Source organism: Uranotaenia lowii, chromosome 3 (assembly GCF_029784155.1).
Source record: "Uranotaenia lowii strain MFRU-FL chromosome 3, ASM2978415v1, whole genome shotgun sequence".
NCBI classification, from domain to species: domain Eukaryota; kingdom Metazoa; phylum Arthropoda; class Insecta; order Diptera; family Culicidae; genus Uranotaenia; species Uranotaenia lowii.
Genome location: NC_073693.1, coordinates 173,650,348 through 173,675,748, shown reverse-complemented (window position 1 = coordinate 173,675,748; position 25,401 = coordinate 173,650,348). Strand labels below are relative to the sequence as shown.

General features: G+C 40.5%; 1 protein-coding gene across 1 annotated transcript; it reads right to left on the bottom strand.

The window, feature by feature from the left end:
- Window positions 1–17,279: 17,279 nt before the first annotated feature.
- On the bottom strand, window positions 17,280–22,566 carry LOC129752854 (uncharacterized). Its single transcript, XM_055748640.1, has 3 exons — window positions 21,668–22,566; window positions 21,228–21,379; window positions 17,280–21,175 (listed from the first exon to the last, which is right to left on the bottom strand). The coding sequence occupies exons 1-3, from the start codon at window positions 22,564–22,566 to the stop codon at window positions 17,280–17,282; spliced, it is 4,947 nt and encodes a 1,648-aa protein (XP_055604615.1).
- Window positions 22,567–25,401: the final 2,835 nt, after the last annotated feature.

Here is a 25,401-nt window from a genome sequence, read left to right as displayed (position 1 = left end):
CTGATAAATAAGAGAATTTCAAAGAACTTTTTACGAGTTCAGGTCGCCAAAATTTACCAATTTGAAAAAGGCACCAAAATGCTGTTTTCTTGAATTCTTTGTAAATTTTTTTTTATTATGGTAAGAAGTTTTATTGAAAACAAACTTTTTGATTTTTATATTTTGTGTGTATTTTTGAATAAATCAACCGAATTTAATTGTGTTTTTTGAAATTTTCAAATAAATTGACCGCATACAATCTGAAAACATTATCTCCTTTAGATTTTAATAACAAAAACACAGTTTCTACCTTTTGTCCTTTTTGTCAGGATCCAATATTTCAAGTGGTGGAGAAAAAATATTCAGAGCTCTAAATTTCAAACTATATATTCTACACTTGAAAGTTCATTAACGTTTCACTTATTCCTTTTATTTTCAATAATCTTTTTGGAATTGATCATGATTCTTTAGGTTATATTTCAAAAGTTCTAAGCAATTTCAACCAATCATTCACCCTTATTCTCGTTTACGGCGTATCTGGTTTTCGTTCGAACGGATTCTTTCGAACGAATTCGAAAAAGGTATTCTTGTTTTCGTACGAACGGAAACGTTCAATTTTGGTGTTGCCTGATGAACTTCGAAATTGTTAGGCAGCAACCAGGTTGTAAATAACAGTTTCACATGTAAATATTAGAATAAAAAATTGTTCTTTTGTGTCTTGTGGATCTAGACGTGCTCATCCGGAGAGTTTCGGAAAAACAAATTTGATTAAAAATAACATCAGCAGTCGCCGAGGCTGATTCCGACATCGTTAGCAGCAGAAACAACCGCCTGCCGATATTAAAGCTGTTGCCGTAGAAGATTTATCGCAAGTGTTTCCGGTATCTAGAAGGTGTCCTCAATACCAGCCGGTAGTGGCGACGGTGGTGCTTCTTTTGTTACTACTGCTGTAAAGCTCCCTTACCCAGAGTGAAAAATTGAAATCCGGCTACAAGTCTCAATAAAAAATTAAAAGTTTTAATATTTTGAATAAAAAATTTATTTGAACTCTCAATCAATACGCTTATTAAGGCCACATAAATTGCATTGTTTTGAACCACAACCGTACTAAAACTCACAAATGCCTTTAGTTCGCAGCATTAGGCTTGCGTTTGTTAGCCGGTGGCAAAAATAACATCGGTAAAAAAAAATTTCTTCAGCGAAAATGTTCGTAATTTTGCATTAAATTTGCCTGGATAGAAAATTGAAATTTTCAGATTTTTTTTAGTTTTATTTCCTTCCAATTTTACGTTTTTCCCCTACTTTTTTTTATATTTTTGGTCCTTTTAACGAATGCCGTTCGCAGCATTAGACTCGCGTTTGTCGACCGATAGTAAAAATAGGCTCGATCGAAAACGAGAATGCAACATTTCGTTCGAACGAGCTATGTTCGAAAAATCAAACTGCTCTGTTTCGTTCGAACGAAAACAAGAATGGGAAATTGTCTAACTTTCGAACGAATGTCATTCGATCGAAAACAAGAATAAGGGTGATTATTTTTACTTACATTTTCAGCAGAATGTTCAAAAAAGTTTATCGAACAATCCATTTGAATGAAAACTGGTTGACAAGTAGTTAACTGCAGTTAACTGTTAAACTGAATAGAAGATCATAAGGAGAGAGTGGGGATACTTGATCCCCTTTTCTTTTTTTCAACATATTTTTTTAAAAAAATTAAGCAACTCGCACCCTTTTACATTTTCTGATAACGTGTAACTTCAAGTTTCTATGCTCCAAAAATTAGAACGATACTTGTACGGGTTCATGAACTAGAAGCATTTTCGTGAGAGTAGAAAAATTGCGATATTTTTTAAGTTAAGGGAGACTTGATCCTCTATTGAAGGAGACTTGATCCTTTATTCAGGAAGACCTAATCTTTTGAAAAAATCAAACAAAACCCCAAGATAGAATGCCAATTGACTATTTTGGTCATGTTTGTTCTCATTTCACAATTTATACCTGACAAAAGAAAAAAAATTCTATAACTTTGTATCAACGCTAATGGTATTGCATACTTAAAGGCGCTTTTTTTATAATTAAGAGAAAATTAATTATATTAGCCCTTTTCTTCAGACAACTGTTGGATAAATATTAGTTATTGGATAAATATTAGTAATCTCGTAATCAGCAATGATAACGATCAATTCAGAAAAAGAATATACCGTTTTTAATACTAGGGATCAATTGAACCCCCTTCAACTGGCTTTTACCTAAAGAAAAAAGCAGAATTTAAAAAAAAGCCCATAATAAAAATTTAAGAAAACTTTTTCTGATAAAAGTTGAGAATTTTCCATTGCTTTGAAAATACGGTATTATGAAGTTCATATTACGCTCGAACGATTGATATATTGGAACAAATATTTCTATCATAATTTTTCCATGTAAGGGACATTTTAAAGCGATGAAAAAAGATCTTGAAATCACATTTCGTGAAATTTTTCAAACAAAGTTCAATTACTCAAACAATTATTTTGCTAAAATTTTTTGAGCTTTGTTGTTTTGCTGAATTTGATACATTTTTCTAGAACATTTGATCTTTGTAGGACATTCCAGTTTCGAGATATAGCTAAGGAATCAAGTATCCACAGGGATCAAGTATCCTCACTCTCCCTAAGGCTTGTCTTGGAATTTAAAAGTATCAAAAAGAACTCAAATTTTGAGCTGCATAGAACGTACTTCATGTCAATGATGGGGCTAAGTAAGCGTATTTGTACCTGTTTTATGAAACTTTTGGTTGCTTGGGTTGTCAAAAGCTTTAGCTAAGAGAAGCTTTAAAACATGAGAAAACTGCATGTGTGCTAATTTTTCAGAAAATCATCAATTTGGTGGCCTCAGAAATCTCTATCCATGGGTTTTTCGATCTAAAATAAAAATTGATTTGTCGTTAGGTCCAAGAGTAACCACCATTCTTGATTGATTTTTTTAAAAACAAATTTCCATAGTTATTTTAAAAATAAAATATTTATTTATTTATTTATTAAGTCAAACTATGTAGACTACAATACTTAAAACTACTTAAAACTAATGTAAGCTATTTTGTTGTTGTATGAAGTTGTTTTTGAATGCCTTTTTTAATTGTGTTTTGTTCATCGCTACGTCTATAATTTCACTTTGTAAATTGTATTTGTACATCATTTGATTAATGGGTTGATGTTTCGCATAGTCTTTGTCGTAAAGTTTAATGTAGAACAAATGTTTATTTCTTAATGGACGGGAGGGTGCGTAAAAATTTAGTTTTGAAAGTAATTCAGGACTGTCTATTCTTTGTGTAACAACATCATTTACAAATGCAATTTGGGAAAATTCTCTGCGTTTACCGAGAGGTTCTATATCAATAAGCTTACAACGAGATTCATACGATGGCAGAGGAAAAGTGGTCCAATTTATTTTACGTAGCGCATATAACAAAAATTGTTTTTGAACTGATTCGAGACGTTGCTCGTGAATATTTGAATAAGGATTCCATATGATGCCACAATACTCCAATATCGAACGAACATAGGATATATAAAGTGATTTTATGGTGTATGGGTCTTGAAAGTGTTTGCTGAAACGTTTTACAAATCCTAGCATGCAATTTGCTTTATTGATGATATTGTTCTGATGTTCTACAAACGTGAGTTTTGAATCCAGTATGACGCCGAGATCCCTTACAATTTTGCATTTTTGTACTGGTTGATTGCCTAATTTTGTTTCAATGATGGGGTAACTTTGCTTTCTGCTAAATGATATAGAGTTGCATTTTTTAACATTCAATTGAAGTAAACTTTTGTTGCACCATTCAAAGAAAACATTGATTTCGTTTTGAAATGTTTCAACATCTTCGGTTGTTTGTATTTTCAGAAATAGTTTAATATCGTCGGCGTATATTAGGTATTCAATCCGTTTTACAATAAAGGAAATGTCGTTAACGAACAGTATGAAAAGCAGAGGTCCTAAATGCGACCCCTGAGGCACACCAGAGGTCACAGCTACAGATTTGGATAATTCGTTTTGGAAACGAACGATTTGCGTTCGATCAGTTAAATATGATTGTAACCAGGAGAGAAGATTTGGATGAAAGCCAATTTTTTTTTAATTTGAAGATTAGAAGGGGTATGTCAATGCGATCAAAGGCTTTGCTAAAGTCGGTATAAATAGCCTCAACATGAAAGCCTTTGCTCATAGAATCGATAACGTATGTAACGAATTCGAGAAGATTTGATGCTGTAGAGCGTCCTTTGAAGAAACCATGTTGTTTACTCGTTATAATATTTTTTACTTGTTGATAAATTTTTTCATTTATTATTGATTCAAAGAGTTTTGGGATGCAAGACAAAATAGCTATTCCTCTATAATTTCGTACATCTGATTTTTTCCCGGACTTGAAAATCGAAATTAAAAAAGATTTTTTCCAAAATTTGGGTACTTTTCTATAATTTAATGACATATTAAAAAGAATTAGAAGAGGCTCTGTCAATTCGGCCGCCAAGTTTTTAAGGAAACATGGGGGAAGTCCATCCGGCCCTACTCCTTTGGAAGCATCAAGTTTTCTAAGTCCTTCGGAAACATTATTGTAATCAATTTCATTGACCTGAATGTCACACGCTAAATCTGGAATGACTGAAAAGTATTCCCTATCTCGGTCAGCCTCAGTGAAGGAAGTGTACACTTCTTGAAAAAATGTTGCAAATAAGTTAGAAATTTCCAGTGGATTATTTCCAATGCTTCCATCAAGTGTCAATTGAGTAGGAAAGTTTGAATTTTTCATCTGCTTTTTAGTATAGCCAAAGAACGCTTTTGGGTTTTGTTTAATTTCTTTTTCAATTTTCTGATTGTATTTTTCAAAAGAACTTTTTATACATGAATTAAGCTGGTTGCATAAATTTATATAATTTTGATGATTTGTAACACTTCTATCACTTCTGTAGACTTTATGAGCTTTTTGCTTCCTATTTTGTAAGTTTTTCAAATCTTTGTTATACCAGACAGGGTGTTTAGAGCTGTAGGACCGTCTTTTAAATTTTGAAGGAACATAACTGTTTATTAGATTAATCATTATGTTATAAAAGGTTTCTACTGTTGTATCAACATTTCCTTCATTCTTCAATACACTTGACCACTCTATATTAATTAGTTCTAGTTTCAATAGTTCGAAATTTGAATTCTGATAGTCTGGCATTTCCTCGTATTCCCAGTCGCGAGGTTTGGCACAGTTATGGATAAAGAGCGAGTATTCTATCGCTTTGTGAAATGCTTCGTTTTTCCATAGTGGATCAGCCGATTCGTTTACGCAAAAGTCTTCTGTACAGTTAGTAAAAAGTAGATCAAGATAATTGTTACTATTTTTAACATGATTTACTTGGTTTAAGCCTAAAATAGAAGCTTTGCCGAAGATTAATTGTAACGTTTCGTTCTCGCCTACGACTGGAAGTAGAATTGCTTCATTGTCATCATCCAAAATAAAGTCAACGTTGCGTTGATTGAAATCGCCATAAATATGTAATTTTGCATCCGGTTGTTCAGCTAGTGTATTTTCAAGAATTTGGAAGAATAATTCAAAATAATGTGAAGTGGCATATTCAGGTGGAAAGTACAAGGAAGCAAAAATGTGCATTTCCTTTGCCAATAATGTTTTTACAAAGATATAATCAAATTCAGTATATGTTTGCGTTGTAATTTCTTCTGAGGGAAAAATAGAATCCAAAGCTACAAGAACGCCGCCACCTGACTTTTTTTTTGGACAATGCTAAATTTCTATCGCTGCGGAACACATTAAACCTCGAACCGAAAACTTCTTCACTGTTAACGCTAGCGTCCCAGCTAGTTTCAGTAAAGAGAACAATTTGAAAAGAGGAGCCTAAAAGTTTCAAGCTTATTTCCTTCATTTTTACCGCGCTTCTCATACGGTTCACATTTTGGCAATAAGCTAGAATTTCGATCGAAGATCTAGTACCTACATTGGCACGCGTCGTTGGGGCAGAAAATTATATTGCCCATACATTACCGGGTAATCAAACGCCGTGGGAGCTGTTGGAGCGCGATGGCAGCATGGGGCAGCAAACGGTGTGACGTACGGGTTGGGAAACGGATAGGCAAACGTCGCTTGTGGGGAGACAGGTGGCACTGAAGGCGTCATGTTTCCGTTATGATTCGTTGGCAAATTTGGTGGGACGGCAGGTACAGTAATTTTCGGACGTCTTTTACGGCGCGGTGATACTTCAGGCGAAGAATTCGTTGGCAAATTTGGTGGGACGGTGGGTGCAGTAATTATCGGACGTCTACTACGGCGCGGTGACGGCACGGGGCTTGGTGTTCCTCGAACGTTGTCCTTTGGAGGGTTTAAAGTTTCACCCCTTATAAATTGGATACCTCGTTTGCTTCTGCGTTTACTGGGGCTGGCTGGCGGGCGCGAAAAAAGGTTTTTGGCCGCCGCAAGAAGCTCTCGATCAGGCGGTAGTGGATAATTCATGTTGTGGGTAGACCGGCTATTGATGTGGGGGTTCATATTATTGTTGTTAATATTACGCGCCTTTCGTTGCCGTATTTTTTTTTTGCTTTATCGGCTTTTAGTTGCTGTTTCTTGCGGAGCAACTGTCGATTGTCGTACTCCGTCCAATCGGCTTTCCATACTTTTCTGGTACCCAGAAGGCGCCAACCTGAGACAATTTTTTGACTTATTTGTTGATTCAATTCCTCGGCCAAACACGTTCCTGGTTCAAGCAAAGGCGTGACTGGTTTTGCTGCAACAGCGTCGTGAATCGACCGTAGTTCATCAATCAGGTCCACGTTACTCGATGGGTTTTGGACGGTTGCCCTTAGTGCATTAAGTTCCAAGGGAATGGACTGGAGCGAAGGAGTAAGCTCCTGTTCTAAATTGGAGAAGCAATTTTTGTGCTGCTCCTCCACCATGGACATAAGGCAATTTTGATGGCCTAAGATCATTTCTTCCAGCATTTCGAAGGTTTGCGCCATCTTCTTTTTATGTCCGTCGAAAGTTGACACGTATTGCTCTTTCATAGACGATAAGAGCGTGTCAAATAGATTATCTGCTGACGGAGATGGTCGCATGGCCGCTTTTATCAATGAGGAGAGCTCATTTTTTTGGATACTTATTTGATTCGAGAGTGTATCGATACCCTCAATCAAAGTTTCAATATATGACAATTTTGAAACCTTAGAGCTCAACTTCTCATGTGCCGTATTTTGCAATTTGAGCTGCTCCAATATTTGAGTTTGCTGGGTCATCAATTTTGTATGGTCAATCTGCTCGTTCATTGAAAGTTGGCAGTCATGGCATACCGGGAGCATGAAGGTTAGGTAGAATAGATGAAACATAAACGCAGTCTAAAGACAGGGTTGAGGAAAAACGACAACACTTCAAAAATTATGCAAAATATTCACATTTCACACAATTAGACATCTCAGTTATTCGTAGAATAATTTTTATAAAAATTTTATCAACATCATATTTAATCAAAATATACATAGCTATGAGGCAGTCTTAATATGTTTCAAAATTTAGGAAAAAAAGGTTTGAGTGTGTGAAAACAAAAACCGAGAAAGTATTTAAAATCAATTTTCTTAGCCAATGTGCCAATACAATTTTTGAAAATAATTGTCAAGCAAAATTTTTCGTTTTTAAAGTTTTTCGTAGAATAAAAGTAGTTTGTAATCATAAAACTAAGCTTCTGTGAATATTTCGACGAAAAAAAATGTGGGTTCTAGAGTGTTAATGAAAAATTTCAATGCTTCGAAGTGGTTTGTTCTTTCCAAAGTTACAAGAAATCATGGAATTGATAATTTTGAATATTTTTCAATGACTTTTTGGATCTATTTTGAATTTTTGGTATTTATTTTTATTTTATCAAGGTTTAAATTTCGAACTCGCCGTCTTTTACATTTTCTGACAGCGATTTTATGTGCTCCAAAAGGCTGCAATGACCCTAGACAGAAATCTAGCAAAATCCTAATAAAAAAAGGTCCGTTGACTATTTTTGCCATGTTAGTTCTCATTTCACAGTTTGTAAGTATCAGACAAATAGAATTCCAAAAGTTTGTCAACTACCCTAAAGTCATTGCATACTTTAAGGCGCAGTTCTCTAGTTTTTTGGTAAATACAGTATTCTGAGTCCTATTCAACAGATAATTACTGAATTAGTTTCTGGACAAATATTAGTTTTTTGTGATAACCAATGATCACGATCCCACGATCCATTCAGAAGAATAACACTTTTTTTTGGACTCTAGGGATCACTTAAGCCCATAACGTACATTTTGGAAAACTTTTCTAAAAAAAGTTGAGAGTTTACTATTGCTTTGAAAATATGGCATTATGAAGTTCATATTATATTCAACGATTGTTATATTGGAGAAAAAAATAACTACAATTTTTTCATGTGGGAAGCATTTTAAAGTGATAAAAAAAGATCTTTAAATCACACTTTGTTAAATTTTTCAAACAAAGTAGAATAACTCTAAAAATAACATTCTTAAAATATGTTGAGATAACAGCATTGATGTTTTGCATATTTTTTTAGAACATTTGATATTTGTAAGACATTCCAGTTTCGAGATATAGCGAAGGAATCAAGTATCCTCATTCCCCACTACGAAGACTTTGTTTATCTCGGCTCACTGGTGACCGCAGACAATGACACCAGCCGTGAGATCCGGAGGCGAATTATCAGCGGAAGTCGTGCCTACTATGGACTCCACAAGCAACTGCGGTCGAGAAGACTTAGCCCTCGCACGAAGTGTAATCTGTATACGACGCTCATTAGACCGGTCTACGGGCACGAGACATGGATATTGCTCGAGGAGGACCTGCGTACACTCGGAGTATTTGAGCGACGAGTGTTAAGAACCATCTTTGGCGGCGTACAGGAGAACGGAGTGTGGAGGCGAAGGATGAACCACGAGCTCGCGCGACTCTACGGCGAACCCAGTATCCAGAAGGTGGTGAAAGCTGGCCGGATACGCTGGGCGGGACATGTTGCGCGAATGCCGGACGACTGTCCTGCAAAACAGGTGTTCGCTACGAATCCGGTAGGAACAAGACGAGCAGGGGCGCAACGAGCGAGGTGGTTAGACCAAGTGGAGCGTGATCTGGCGAACGTGGGGTGCCCGAGAAATTGGAAAACGGTTGCCATGGACCGAGTGAATTTTAGGAATTATGTTCGTCAAGTTATGTCGTGAGACGGAATACTATGTAAATAAAATAAATAAAATAATAAACATTCCCCACTACCTTTATTTGCGATTCTTTGTATTGGAAAGGATGGGAATACTTGATGCTTTTTTCTCACTTTTTTCATCCTTTTGAAAAAAATCTTGCAGATCACCGTCCTTTGTATTTTGTGGCGGCGTGTAAGTTTATATGCTGTAAAAGTAAGATCGAGCGTTTTTGTGGGACTAAATAAATTGTGATATTTTTAAGCTAAAGGAGAGTTGATCCTTTAATCAGGGTGCCATAGTATGGCAAAAATCATGCAAAATCAGAAAAAAGTTTTTTTTTGGTCTTTTTTATTTTCATTCCACAGTTTATAAGTGTAAAAAAAAGAATTCAAAATGTTTGCCAACTACCCAATATTTATTGCATAGTCTAAGGCGCATTTTTCTTATTTCCACATTAAAGCACTTTTTTGAGTCCTATTTCATAGAAAATAAATATTTTTTTACACAAATGGGAAACATTTTAAAATGATAAAAAAAGATCTTCAAGTTTAATTTTGTTAGATTTTTCAAACCAATTGCAATAACTGAAAAAAAAATTTTTTTTTTTGAGATAACAGCTTTGTTGTTTTGTTCTATTTGGAACATTTTTTAGAACATTTGATCTATGTAAGACATATGTAGGAATATGTAATATTGCAGTTTTGAGATATAGTTGAGGAATCAAGTATTCCCAGGGATCAAATATCCCCTATCGACTTGAAGATTGAAGAGAATTACTAACTATTTAAGTACGGGTTCAAGACGCCTTAATACATGCAAAGAGAATTAATTAACAAAACGTATTTCATGGCTGGTTGAGATTTTTTTTTTAAATATTACTTTGATTTAATAATAATGCTTGTTTTTTTCTTTATCCGAGATTGATAATCCTTTTATTCAATAGTGTATGATGGATTACTTAGAGATTATGTTAAGCATGAAAAAACATAATATCATTTTATAGAATTGTCCAATGCACGATCTTTCAAGCTTTCTTACTGATATAAATTTCTCGTGCTTTTCTTAAAACTGTCATCATTACACTATTCAATTTTCTTCAGCAGTACGATTGTGGCGTACGGGTGCTAGCACAGAAGAGAAAAAAAATCAACCCGTAAATAGCAGCAGTCAAGCACTGAGCTGCAGCAGTAAGCGAGCGGCAAAAAGGCACAAAAATCAATTTTGTGAAGGAAATTGCATTTCATTCAGACGACGCCAGACAAATTGAATTGAGTAGCGAGATTTGTACGCGCGAAAAGTGCATTCAACTGGGATTGGGCAAAATTGAATGAGCACTGGCTGGGCCGGTGTGTTGGGACACATTTTGTAGGATTTTTACATCTCCCGACTTGTGTTTAGTTGGGAGAAGTGTGAAGATTTGTTCTGATATTTTCATGCATTGGGAAATCTGGGTAAGTTCACCCGAATTCCTTACTGATAATTTTCGTTCTGATGCTTATCAATTGGTGTGTGAAACTTTTTATCACAAATGAGCGCCTGAAATTAGATCAACTTATTGGATCGAAAGATATTTCATCAACAACTGGTAACATTGAAGCTAATACTTAGACAACACATAAGTTTTGAGTAAGAGTTTTTCTATTAAAAAATGCTTCTTAATGTCGATATTTTAAGGTTATTGATGTTGGCCCGCGGCACGCGGACCCTCAAACACCCCATTCTGCGGTCCGCCCATCATCATGAGTTTGACATGCCTGCTTTAAGGTGTGAATCGTGGTCATAACTGTTATTACCGAATGGCGTCGTTCATTGGACGCTTCCAACGAGGGCAAAATTACCCTTTTCATGTGCTCAATAGTGGATAAAACGCGCAATGTGTCACTTTCTGCGGGGCGAAAATAATTATTATCCCGATTATGATGCTGGGCGAGCGATAATCACTTCACTTCAGCAAACGAACTGGTCTGGTCGCCGGTCGGAAATCGGCGCGCGGATTTTCGTTCGAGATGAAGAAAAACAAAGTTTTCCCACAAAAAGGGTTGATTGCTTTCTGAACAATGATGCCCGGGACAAAATATGAACTGGACTGTTAACTAACGGAAGGAAAACTTTTTTAATTATTATTTTTAAGTTACCCGTTTCCGTTTCACTGCAGGAAAAGAAGTTGATTTGAGGAGTATTTGAGAGTAGTGTTGGTTTTCTCGAGCAGTGAAAAAATTGTTGAATCTAGAAGTAGAGTTTGCCTCAATCGTTCACGGTTTGGTTGGCTTGAATGTTAATTGAATGCAGAACGCCTCAATAAATGAACGGTTAAATGCTGAAAAAAGGTTTCCGCGGTCAGAGTTAAGATTGGAAGGCATTTAGCAACTTATGGTAATGATTATGAGCATAAACGTTAAACATAATGAATAGTTAATATCTTTCTTAAAATCCTATATGAAATCCGTTAGGAAACATTTTTAAAGATCAAGGCTCCAAATTTTCACTCAAATTATTTATAGTAAAACCACTAACCATCAGTGATCAGTGGTAAAACTTTCCCATGATATTTACCCCTAGATTTATGCAACGTGTTAGCATAACTTCCATGCTAGACCATCAGTTAAAAAGATAAGAGCTTCATGAAAGCCTATAAATTGAGTTTAAAATAGGCTAAATTTGGTTTGTAGTTGGAGATTTTATATAATACTTAAAATGTAATTTTATTTTCATAATATTTATCAGTAAGCGATTATTTTTTCCATTACTATAATAATTTGTTTTAGTTTTCAAAAGTGTTAAACTACATATGACAGCGTTTCAGTTCCATGTTGGAAACGTTCACATAAAAAATTTGCATTCTCATCCTCAGACGGAAACGAATGAAATAAAATCGTCTTTTTATGTTTGATCTGCATTTGCAGCGACAGCAAAATCGGACTGAAAGGAGGAGCAACGAAAGTCGCAAATTTCCTCGAATCAAGAATGCGTACAAATCACATTAGCTTACGAGTGAGTTGTCAGCAAAAGCAATTTCTCATTTCGATCGTCCGCCGTTAGAAAACGGAATGATAATAATCATACCGTTTGATGGAAAACAGCAAACGAACAAATTCAATGAGAGGCATGAAAACAAATCAATCGTTGCGAGGTTTAAATGATGAATGATTGGATGCATTTTGAATGAATAAATTTTGTTTCGAGATCAGTTAATTGATCAAATTCTTGATTAGAAGCGGTTGGAATCATGAAATGCGATTGAAGGGGCCAATAAAATCTTGAAGTTTGAATGTAAAGATATCAAGAAGTATTCACCGATCTGTTTGAGATTCAAATAAATTTTCACGACCGATATTAAGATTTGAACTTTATTTCGAAAGTAAAGTATATATAACATTTTTCTGCTGTTCCCCCAAACAACACCCAACATAGAGAGAAAAACGCTTGCCATTACTTTTTCAGACGAAACATCTCCGGAATTCACAGACCCATTTCACATTTGCAACAATTTAGAGGTGGTAAGAATGTGACATTTTATTTGCAATACTTGAAACATTTTCAACCTACAGACGAACGAAACGACCAACAAACACCCCAGTCTGGGGATAATAATAAGCGGGAAAAGCAAGATGAAAATAAAATCCCTTCGCGATTTCAGTAAATTTAGCTCTTCTCGCTCTCAAACCCTCGACAGGATGCTGGATTTTTTTTTCTTCTCTTCTCCTGCATTTCCATTCAGGTGGGCGGGCGCAGTCAGTGCACTTCAAAAATGCTCCTGCCACCACAACAGCCTCGTTCGGTTTGAATAGAGAACCCGTTGCAAAACAGCCCATTCACTTTTTCTACCCCGGTTTTTTTTTCAGACAGTGATTTCAGTTTTACGCTTTTTTGTATGCAACCCTTAAAAATTCACTCCATGTTCGTCAACATTTATCGATTTTGTTGGACCTGGTTAACATTATTTCGTTCGTCCAAAGGATGGTTTTCTCTTGCTCGTTTTGAGTGATGAAATATGTAGGTCGAGCTCGGCCGAGGCTCGAATTCGCGCTGATTTTAAACCGGAAACATGAACAAAGTAATGAGAGATGGTCGATCAGAAACGGGTTTGTATGGGCAGAAATTGAAATGACCTAAAGGTGAAAAAAATGCGTGGTAAAGTTTACTACACGTATTGACATTTGAGAAATTAAATTTAGCTTGATTGACGTGTGGTGGTGTCAGAGATTTATGAGCACTCTAAGCCCTTTAAAGTTCAGTCAAGTGACTACATAATAGTTTAGATATCATTGTTGAACTAGCATGAAACCCCCAAATTGTTTATAAATTCATTATATTCAAATTTCTGAAATCTGTTCTTTCAACTTCATATTTTAAAATGATGTTCAATTAACATCTTTGTACACTGATAGCCAAAATAAGTCGATACATGCTAACTCATCACATTTTTTCAATTTACAGTAGGGGGAGAATGAGGATACTTGATCCCTGGGGATACTTGATTCCTTAGCTAAATCTCCAAACTGGAATGTCGTACAAAGATCAAATGTTCTAGAAAAATGTGCCAAATGGAACAAAACAGCAATGGTTGAAGCTCTAAAAATTTTAACAAAATAAGTTTTTGGGTCATTGAACTTTGTTTGAAAAATTTCACAAAATGTGACTTGAAGATCTTTTTTCATCATTTTACAATGTTCCTAACATGGAAATATTGTAACAAAAATATTTATTCCAATACATCAATCTTTCGCGTGTAAAATGAACTTCAAAGTACAATATTTTCAAAGCGATGAAAAACTCCCAACTTTTTTTCAGAAAAAGTTTTCTTAAATGTTGATTTTAGGTACAATTGATCCCTAATATATGGGTACAAATGATCCCGGTATATTCTTCTTCTCAATGGATCGTGGTCATTGCTGATTACGAGATTACTAATATTTAGCCAAAAGCTAATATTCATCCATCAATTATCTAAAGAAAAGGGCTGAAATAATTGATTTTCTCTTGTTTATAAAAAATTGCGCCCGTAAGTATGCAATGTCATAAAGGTTGAAAAGAAGCTATAGAATTTTTTTCTGACAATTATAGATTGTGAAATGAGAACAAACTTGGCCAAAATAGTTAATTAACATTCTATCTTGGGGTTTTGTTTGATTTTTTCCATGGATTAGGGCTTCCTGAATAAAGGATCAAGTCTCCCCTAACTTCAAAAATACCGCGATTATTTTACTCCCACGAAAATGCTTCTAGTTCATCTACGGGTTTAAGTATCGTTCTAATTTTAGGAACATAGAAACACACGCTGTCAGAAAATGTATAAGCGTGCGAGTGGCAAAATTTTTCCAAAAAGATATGGTGAAAATAAGAAAAGGGGATCAAGTATCCCCACTCTCCCCTACTGTCAAACCATTCCAAACCCGACATCTAGGAGCGCTATGGTATAATAAACAGTGAGTCCAGATTTAAGAAGATCAATGCTTCAGTTGCTGCGCCGAACGGATAGGTTTGTGCTGGTTATCAGTGAGTAAAACCAAATTGATTTAAATTATTTTTATTGATTTTGTTTCGTAGAAACAGACAAAATAATCTTGTCTGTATGATTGGATCACTAGGATAGGGACTAGGGACTAGGGACTTTAGGCTAACAACCTACTGCTCCCGATTTGAAATTGTTACGGAATCCGAAAGAATTGACCGACCTGGAACTTTGGCGACGACTTTTAGCATGAAAACACGGACACGAATTGGAACTTGGAATGTTTTAACCCTTGCCCAACAAGGCAAACTGGTACAACTTGCTAGAGAGGCCTACGCGGCCCTCATTAGATGGGAACCGATAAACGAAAGAATAATCGTAGCCAGATTTAGAACACGGGTTAGAAACCTTACAATGGTCCAGTGTTATGCGCCAACTGACGTTGCCGACTTGCAGGAGAAAGAGCAGTTTTACAGTCAACTGAACAGCGTGGTAGAGAAAATTCCGAAGGGTGACATTCAAATCCATTTGGGCGACTTCAACGCAAAGATTGGCTCCGACAATCAAGACCTTGAGCGCATCATGGGGCGCCATGGCCTAGGACAGATGAGCGAAAACGGAGAGCTGTTTGTAGAATTTTGTGGCAACAACAACATGGTGATCGGTGGATCGCTCTTCCCCCATCGACCGTCACATAAGGTCACTTGGGTATCCCGAGATGGCCGAACAGAAAATCAAATTGACCACATCTGCATCAGTCGAAAATGGAGAAGGAGCCTTCTTGATGTCCGCAACAAACGAAGCGCAGACATTGCATCTGACCATCTTCTCGTCCTTGGCGAGATACGACTGAGAGTTGCGCGTGTCCAACGGCGCGAGGAGAAAGTCGGGTGTCGATACGACGTCCGCCGGTTGGAGAATCCAGAGGTGAAAAGGGCATACGTTGAACAGCTAGAATCCCGAGGCTCGGAGCTGCCGACAGACGGAACAGTCGAAGAACAGTGGTGTGGAATCAAGAATGCCTTTATCACGACGAGCCATGGTACTCTCGGTAAAGTTTGTGGAAGAAGGAGTGAATGGATGTCGGATGAAACTTGGAGGATGGTCGATGATCGGAGAAAGGCTAAAGTCGGAATTGAGCAGGCATGTACCGGGTCAGCCAAAGCAGCCGCCCGCTTACGATGGACTGAGCACTTCGAACAACTCTTCCGAGTCACGAATAGCGATGGCCAACAAAACCCGCAGCTCGAAGCGCCAACAGTAAGTCGCATTAATGGCGTCAACTCGGAAGCGCCCTCGATGGCTGAAATAGAAGCGGCAATCAAAAACATGAAATCCAACAAAGCACCTGGGATCGATTGCATCCCTGCTGAAATGCTGAAAGCCGACCCTGCCCTATCAGCACAAATGTTGCACCGTCTTTTCGCTGACATCTGGGCTACTGCAACATTCCCGGCCGACTGGATGCAGGGTATCCTCGTAAAGGTCCCGAAGAAAGGAGACCTGACAGAGTGCGGTAACTGGCGAGGCATAACGTTGATCTGTACAACCCTCAAAGTACTCTGCAAAGTGATTCTGAACAGGATCCAGGAGAAAATCGACGCTACACTCCGACGGCAACAAGCTGGATTCCGATCCGGACGATCATGTGTGGACCACATCACAACGCTACGAATCATACTGGAACAAATCAACGAATTCCAGGACTCTCTTCTGCTGGTGTTCGTTGATTTCGAAAAAGCATTCAACCGACTTAACCATGAAAACATCTGGGCGGCTCTAAGGCGACGAGGGGTCCCAGAGAAACTAGTCCATCTTATCGAAGCACAATACGAGGCATTTTCGTGCAAGGTCTTGCACGACGGTATCTTGTCCGAACCAATCCCGGTAACTGCTGGAGTGAGACAAGGATGTATTCTATCACCGCTACTTTTTCTAATCGTAATGTATGAGATTCTGACTGGATTGATCGACTGTGCACCGAACCGAGGATTGCCGTGAAATCCTTCAACAATGGAGCAACTGAACGACATTGACCTGGCTGACGATATTGTTTTGCTCGCCCAAACACAACCAGATATGCAGAGCAAACTCGACGACCTCACCGAAAGTTCCAAGGCAGCAGGTCTCAAAGTCAATGTCGGTGTTCGATAGCTGCACTGGTTCTGGGTAAGTCCTTGGGATGTCCACTTGCAATCGAGTACCGTTTGGGAGGATTTTATTGGGTGGGAATTAACAGTCCAGAGTTCACTTTTCTTGACGGGTGACTTTCAGTTCATAGCACAGTAAAACCCAAGTTCTTTAGGGAAACTAAACTGCACTATATTTAACTTTACTTTATTGCTAACTTATGCTAATTACAATGTAGCTTCTACGCGGGTATCACTTCACCGTTTCTTAATTGGAGTTTACAATTCAAGGGCTATTACAAGAGTGTTTAAAATGGTGATAAGATGCTGTCCAAGACAGTTTTTGCCGCGCTTAAATTCTATTCTTCTGCTACCGTTAAACGAAAGGTTATAATTTCGAAGATGCTGCTTGCTGGTAGCCGTTTGTTGGTAGCTGTAGTCAGCCACCAATCGGTGGGGTGCTTCAGGAATTCGAGTAGTAATCGAACAGTCTCGCCCCCCTGAAACGACCGGAGTTTCTGAAGTCAATCCTGCTTCTCACCTTCTTCCGCTTCCGTCGACATCTGTACCGGTAAGATGCAGATTTGAGTCACCGGTCTGGTACATGATCCGCTGGCCGTCTTCAGGGATACGACCCTTACCACTCCGTCCGGTCCTGGATGTGCTTCGGTGATTCTACCCATCCGCCAACGCGTGGGTGGGAGATTATCGTTTCGGATTACCACCAGTTTGCCGACTTCCACCTTGACAGCAGGCTTCCACCATTTGTTGCGAGCCTGCAGTTGATTCAGGTACTCCTTCCTCCATCTTGACCAGAAATGCTGAACCCGTTGCTGCGCCAGGTCCCATGGGGGCAATCGGTTCGACACACAATCCTGGAAATCTTCGTCTGGTAGGGCCTGTAATTCTGCACCGATGAGGAAATGACCGGGTGTCAACGCTCGCAAATCCTCGGGGTCGTCCTTCAGTTGCGTAAGTGGCCTCGAATTGAGGCAACATTCCACCTCTGCCAAAAGTGTCACCATATCCTCATAGGTGGCGACGGATTCTCCCAAAACTCGTACCAGATGCTGCTTCGCCGATCGAACTGCCGCCTCCCAGAGGCCGCCGAAGTGGGGAGCTCCTGGTGGGTTGAATTTCCACTGCATACCTTCGTCTGCGCACTGCCGGGCCATCTCGTCGTGAAAATCGGTACTGCGTAATTTTTCCATTAACTCGGTCATCTTATTCTTCGCCCCGACAAAATTGGTGCCGTTGTCGGAATGAAGAACAGCACACTTTCCTCGCCGCGACGTAAACCTCCTCAAAGCTTGTAGAAATCGCGCCGTAGATAGATCGGTCACTATCTCCAGGTGCACCGCCTTCGAAGCGAAGCACACGAAAACTGCCACGTAAGCCTTCACTGCCGCTCTCCGAAACCCAGGTCTCACGTACAGCGGACCAAAATAATCGACGCCTGTCGTTGTAAAGGCTCGTGCTGGGGTCACCCGTGATGCAGGTAGCTCTGCCATAAACTGCTGGATCATCGCCGGCTTAGTGCGATAGCAACGCACACATTCGTGGCAAATTTTCCTGGCTAAATTTCTACCTCCCAAGGGCCAATACCTCAGTCGCACCGAATTCAAAATTAATTGTGGGCCAGCATGTAGTAGTTTAATATGGTAGTATCGTATCAGTAGTTTGGTAAAGTCGTGTTTGGATGGAAGAACAATTGGATGTTTGGTGTCATCAGACTCTCTCGATTGGCCCAACCTCCCCCCAACCCTAAGTAGCCCATCAGAACCCACAATTGGAACGAACCATCGCAGCGGTGATGATAGTGGAACATTTCTCCCCTTGGAAATCGCTCTGAGTTCGTGGTGGAATTCCTCAGCCTGGATCAGTTGGATAATTCTTGCCTCTGCTTGCCTAATTTCCCACACTCTGAGTGGCCCACTCAGTTGGTTGCTTCCTTTCCGCAGGTAGTTGATGAGCCTCAACCAGTACACCGTGTGACGAACCATCGTAGTATAGTTAGAGTATCGTTCCACATATTCGGTTATAAATGATCGTGCTTGAGTTGATACCAGTACAACTCGTTTCCTCTCCTCATCCTCTCCATCCGCTGTGAACGATCCGGACTTCGGCCACTTGTCCGAAGAGCAGCTCAGCCAGTCTGGCCCATGCCACCACAGGCTGTTGTTTTGGATTTCTGCAGGTTGGATCCCTCTGGAAATCAAATCAGCTGGATTTTGTTCCCCCGGAACATGATTCCAGAAACAGTTTTCGGTGAGAGTTTGCACTGCAGAAACTCTATTGGCAACATAAGTATTCCATGTCGCCGGTACGCCTTGAAGCCATCGAAGAACCGTAGTGGAGTCTGTCCAAAAAAATGACTCCACCGAAAGACGCATTGCTTGCTTAACCTTTGTAAATAATTCAGCGCCCATAACTGCGCCACATAACTCAAGCCTTGGGATTGATTGGGATTTTAGGGGAGCAACGCGCGATTTGGATGATAAAAGTGCAATCTTAATTTGTCCAGCAGAATTTTCAGTTCGGAGGTAAGCACACGCCCCATATGCTTTCTCCGATGCATCGGTGAATATATGAAATTGGGTGGAAGTTGGGTTCGATAGGGTAACAAGCCGTTCAACACGCAGATCGAGAAGCCTGGGAATTTGGGTGCCGAAACTTATCCATTCCTCTTCCACTCGTTCGGGTAAAATAGAGTCCCAAGAAAGGGGTTTGTTATTGTCGTCTACTAATCGCCACAACAGCTGCATGAAAATCTTTGCCTTAGTGATAACAGCTCCGATGAGGCCAAGGGGGTCAAAGAGGGTGGCTATTTGGGAGAGTATTTTTCGTTTGGTGAGGGGGTTGTTTGTTTGGGTGGGAATGGGAAAACCGAACCGCAGTTCATCTGTATGGGGCATCCAAATTAAACCAAGAATTTTTACCATGGGATCGGGATCTAAGTTTATACCGGTGTTAGTTGGAATCGCTAGATCTTCTTCGGGTAACCCATCTAGAACCGAAGGGAAGTTGGAGGCAAATTTCCGAAGTTTGAAACCAGCACACATTGTCATTTCAACCATTTCAATCCGCAAGTGTCGAGCTGATTCGAGATCATCTGAACCTGTGATCGTATCATCCATGTAGACGTCTTCTTTCAAGGCAACAGCAGCTAGTGGGAAACGATCACCCTCATCTATCGTCAGTTGGTGTAGAACTCTGGTGGCGAGAAACGGTGCTGGCTTGGTTCCGTAAGTCACCGTGGATAGCTCGAAACCTGCGAGTGGAACATTCGGATTTGGTCGCCATAAAATGCACTGCAGCCGTCGGTCAGCTGGGAAAACTTCTATCTGTCGAAACATTTTTTCGATGTCGGCCACGATCATCACCTGGCGAGTTCGGCTTCGAAGAATGATGGAGCGCAAGTCTTCTTGGATGATTGGCCCAACCAAAAGGCCATCGTTTAGGGAGAATTCGGATGGGGTTTTTGCTGACGCATCAAATACGACCCGTAATTTGGTGGTTGTGCTGGCCTCCTTCACAACGGGGTGGTGGGGTAGGAAAATTCTGTTGGGTTCGTTCATTTCTTTTAAGGTAAGCCGTCTCATGTGCCCAAGCGATTCATATTCCTGAAGGAAATCGGAATATTGTTGATAAAGATTGGCATCCCTAGCCAACCTTCGTTCAATTTGGTAAAACCTCCTCTCCGCCACAGCCTTGGATCCGCTCAACCTTTCAATCACCGACTTAGTTTTGGGCAAAGATACAATATATCGACCAGATGGGGAACGTGTAGTAGTATTAACGAAGTGTGCCTCACACTTCGCTTCCTCGGGAGAATAATTTTGTTTGGATTCAATTTCTTCGCATCGCCAGAACCTTTCCACTAACTCGTCTAGTCTTTCCATCGTCGCCGTGTTGCATACTGCAGATGTGAGTGGAATTTTGCTTGTATATCGCCCTGCTACTACCCAACCAAACACGGAGTCGACCAGCATCGGTAGTTCGTTTCCTAAATGAATTCTGTTTCCAGTGACGAAGAATTCGAAAAATGATTCTGCACCCAGTACCAAATCGATTTGTTCACCATTCAGGAAACTAGGATCAGCTAACTCTATTCCCACTGGTATGTTCCACATACGGGTATCGATAGAAGCTGCTGATATAGGAGACGATATTTTTGGCAAAACATAGAAATCCATGGATTGGGAATAATTGCGGATACGAGAGTGCAAAAGTAGTCTGATCTTGCCTTGTACCTTGGACGATAACCCTTGGATGCCCACGACCTCAACATTACTAGCCTTCCCCTTGACCTTCAATTTTCTTCTCACTCGCATACTGATCAAATTGCATTCGGCGGCGCTATCCAGAAGAGCCCTAGCTTGTACCCTATGACCCGTTCCATCATCCAACAAAACAACAGCTGTAAGCAGAAGAACACCAGTAGTTGGGGCTGTTGTCGCATTGCATCTGACCGGTTGCTCGGTGGTCGCCAAGTTGACCAATCTTCGGTGGGGATTCATCATTCGCCGCTCTCTGCTGCTGGGGATCGGGATTTTCTGGTTGCTGGTGGTCGGTGGCCTTACCCTTGAAACAGACAAGTGTGTGGTGCTTTCCACGACATTGTCTGCACGTAAACCTTGAAGAACATTCTCTCGCTTGGTGACCTCGACGAAAACAATTTCGGCACAATGAGTGGGTTCTCAGAAGGCTATCTCTATCGGCTACGGTCATCTTCAAAAACGATGGACATTGGTATAGGAGATGACACTCAGAGCAAGCAAAACATTTTATTGATGAAGAGGATGGTTGTATATTGGTGTTGCAGACCTTGACCGTGGGGATCTTCTTGGGGAACCTGGGAGGAAAACTTTCGGGTTTGGGTTCAGTTGTTTTGCTTGGGAGGGATTCTAACACTCTGACACGTCTTTGTAGGAAATCGGTTAGGTCTTTGAGTGTATCGGTTTCGGTGGTGGAGGAGATTTCTTCCCAACCTCGGCGAGTGGACCCATCTAACCGAGAGCTTAGGATGTGGAGTAGGAATGCGTCTTTGTAGTCGGCTGGTTGGATGACCTGATCTAGGGACTTGATTATTTTCTCGAACGATTCTAGCAAAATGTGCAGATCCGAAGAACATTCCCTTTTCATAACCGGTAAGTCGAACAACGCTTGGACCTGACGTTTTCGGAGGATTTTGGAGTTGGTATACCTTTTCGACAGCAGTTCCCAAGCTATCGTGTAGTTTGCTCTAGTCAAAGGTAGAGCATCGATGACGGAGAGTGCCTCGCCTTCCAGCTGGCTACGTAGGTAGTGGAACTTTTCGATCTCTGGAAGGTCAGCTTGCCAGTGTATTAGAGAGGTGTAGAGATCGCGAAAAGTTAGCCACTCTTCAATTTTGCCATTGAACTTGGGGAGAGATATTTGGGGCAATCGAACGTGGGGGTTTGGGTGGTTGGGGAGAGTGTTATCGAGAGTGCGCGCAGTCTGGTTCAAAACGACTTGGTCTTGATCGTCTTTGATACGATCGAGAAGAAACGATTTAAGTTCGTAGTATTGATTTTCGAACCTTACCCGTTGTTTGGCGTACGTATCTTCATCGGTGGTGGTGTCTTCGTGTGCTTCAACTTCGTCGATAGCCTCGTTCATTCGGTCCCACATTCTATTGAGCTGCTCCAGTCTAACCTTGACCTCCGCGCATTTCGTATCCGGGCGATATTGTTGCATGAAGTCGTACAAATTGTCGAAGGAAATGTGTAGGCCCCGTAGTTTGACCTGGAGTTCCTTCAGCGGTTTCGGTTTCGGTTTGATCGGCATCGTTGAACCTCGGAAAAAAGTGACAAAAGTAGCACCGTTTGTGAGGAGTAAATTATTTGGAGAGCCAATTACCTGCTGGCTCTTAATTCGAGCCTTGTATAATCTTTAAAGATGCTCCTCGAACAAACTGCTACAATGGCGGTTATAATTGATGCTGGAGGCACGTGTTTAAGAAGGAAGTTTAATTGTGGGGGAAACAAAGTTCAATTTCGGGTGTTTTTGGGAATGCGTTTTCCGGGGATGTTTGGGTTGTTCCTCCGATGGGATGGGAAGCGGTTGGGGCCCTTGATAGTTCCTTGGTGATGATTGGGAGTTGGGGAACCGTGATCCGCTTGTACGGATGCTCCTCCGGTGGAGTGATGCGTGATGGTAGGAAGTCTCAGCGACGTCGTAGATAGAGATATCTGTGCATTCAGGGAGTGAATGCCTTGTATTTCAATAAATTACGCCTTCCTTGGGATAAACCGACGCCAATTCAAAATGGCGCACTGCACTGCACTTGGGAAACCTCGATTGCAATGGCGATATTGGGAGTTTTGGATCCTTTGGCGTTCCTGGCCTACCTTAGGCCTTCCTGGGGACACTTCGAACGGGAATTTCGGAACATCCGGTTCGAAGGACCAATTGTTCGGTAGCTGCACTGGTTCTGGGTAAGTCCTTGGGATGTCCACTTGCAATCGAGTACCGTTTGGGAGGATTTTATTGGGTGGGAATTAACAGTCCAGAGTTCACTTTTCTTGACGGGTGACTTTCAGTTCATAGCACAGTAAAACCCAAGTTCTTTAGGGAAACTAAACTGCACTATATTTAACTTTACTTTATTGCTAACTTATGCTAATTACAATGTAGCTTCTACGCGGGTATCACTTCACCGTTTCTTAATTGGAGTTTACAATTCAAGGGCTATTACAAGAGTGTTTAAAATGGTGATAAGATGCTGTCCAAGACAGTTTTTGCCGCGCTTAAATTCTATTCTTCTGCTACCGTTAAACGAAAGTTAATAATTTCGAAGATGCTGCTTGCTGGTAGCCGTTTGTTGGTAGCTGTAGTCAGCCACCTATCGGTGGGGTGCTTCAGGAATTCGAGTAGTAATCGAACAGTCGGAAAGACCAAGTCGATGAGATCAACACAGGAGATCCCTCCAGTCTCATGGTAGCTGGGCAACAAGTTGAGAAAGTGGAGAGCTTCCAGTATCTTGGTAGCCAGACAACGCCTGATGGTGGTACCAGAAAAGACATCGAAACCCGGATCAGAAAGGCCCGATTTGCGTTTGCGAGTCTCCGAAACATCTGGCGGTCACGCCAGACCTCTCTACGAACGAAAATCCGAATCTTCAACTCAAACGTCAAATCCGTATTGCTGTACGGGTGCGAAACTTGGTGCACATATGCGGTGACGACGCGAAAACTGCAAGTATTTGTAAACCGCTGCCTGCGGAATATCATCCGCGCTTGGTGGCCTGGCAACTGGATCTCGAATGAGGAACTACATCGCCGGTGTCATCAAAGGGCGCTAGAAATCGAGATTCGGGAACGTAAGTGGAGATGGATTGGGCACACGCTGCGAAAAGATGAAAACGAGATTTGCAGAGAGGCGCTAGATTGGAATCCAGAAGGTCATCGAAGAAGAGGCAGGCCCAGAAACTCGTGGCGGCGAAGCCTAGCCGCTGAAATCCGAACTGTCGACGAGAATCTTGACTGGGACCAGACGAAGACGCTGGCTCCGGATCGTCAACAGTGGAGGTCTTTTACCACGGCCTTATGCACCGGAGGATCGGCGCGGGATCATTAAGTTAGTAAGTAAGTCGACAAGGTTTCAGCTGAAACAAAACAATCATGGTTTATATTTATCTTATGACATTTACGTTATGATATTTACCTTATGATGAGCGCGTTTTGACAAAACAGAACCTGCACTTATGAACAGATACAAATTCAGCAAACGAGATCAAGGGGTTGATGAAATGGGTGAAATTTCATTCTAGCAGTGAAGACGAAGCTATTCGTGACCGGTAAGTTTTCGGGATGCGAGAAAATTACTACAAAAGTAGAGGGCACATAAGGAGAAACTGTTCACTGGTTTAGGATGAACGCTGAAATTGAAGACTATGTGAAGAAGTTGCGAGACTTGTGCCAAAATGCAAATTGTGCCCAAATCTAAAGAGAAAAATGGATGGATACCAACTACGCGTCCTTTCAGCAGAGTGAAAGCAGATTTCTTCTATTTTAATATTTATTTAGTAGCGTATTTCTTCTAATGATTGATAGCCAAACTAAATTGCTTGAGGTGGAAGCTGCATTCGAAGCGTCGGAGTGGAACTGTCGACCGGAAACTGCGTGGGAAAGTCATCAAGGCCGTCAAGAGGAATCCCAATCTTTCAGACCGCGATTTGGCCAATAAGTTCCAGGCCGCTCACAGTACGGTGCGACGAATTCGTCTCCGGGAAGGAATAAGGTCATTCCGAGCCAGCAAACAGCCAAATCGGACGCTGAAGCAGAACAATGTGGCCAGAATCCGTGCTCGAAAGCTGTACGACCAAGTGCTGACCAAGTTCGACGGATGTATTCTGATGGACGATGAGACCTACGTGAAGGCGGACTTTGGGCAAATCCCAGGTCAAATATTTTATTTGGCGACGGCTCGGGGGGATGTACCTGCAAAATTTAAGTTCGTGTTTGCGGATAAATTCGCCCGCAAGTACATGATTTGGCAGGGGATATGCAGTTGTGGACAGAAAACCAAAGTCTTTCTCACTGACAAGACAATGACATCAAAAGTCTACAAAAAAGAGTGCCTACAGAAACGGATTCTGCCGTTTATTCGTGCCCACGACCG

Coding starts and splice junctions, on each gene's coding strand:
- LOC129752854 (XM_055748640.1), bottom strand. CDS start 22,566: ATGCCGATCAAACCGAAACCGAAACCGCTGAAGGAACTCCAGGTCAAA. Junction 21,380..21,667: donor CTACAAAGACGTGTCAGAGT/GTTAGAATCCCT, acceptor GTTTACGTGCAG/ACAATGTCGTGGAAAGCACC. Junction 21,176..21,227: donor TGGCGACCACCGAGCAACCG/GTCAGATGCAAT, acceptor TTCTGCTTACAG/CTGTTGTTTTGTTGGATGAT.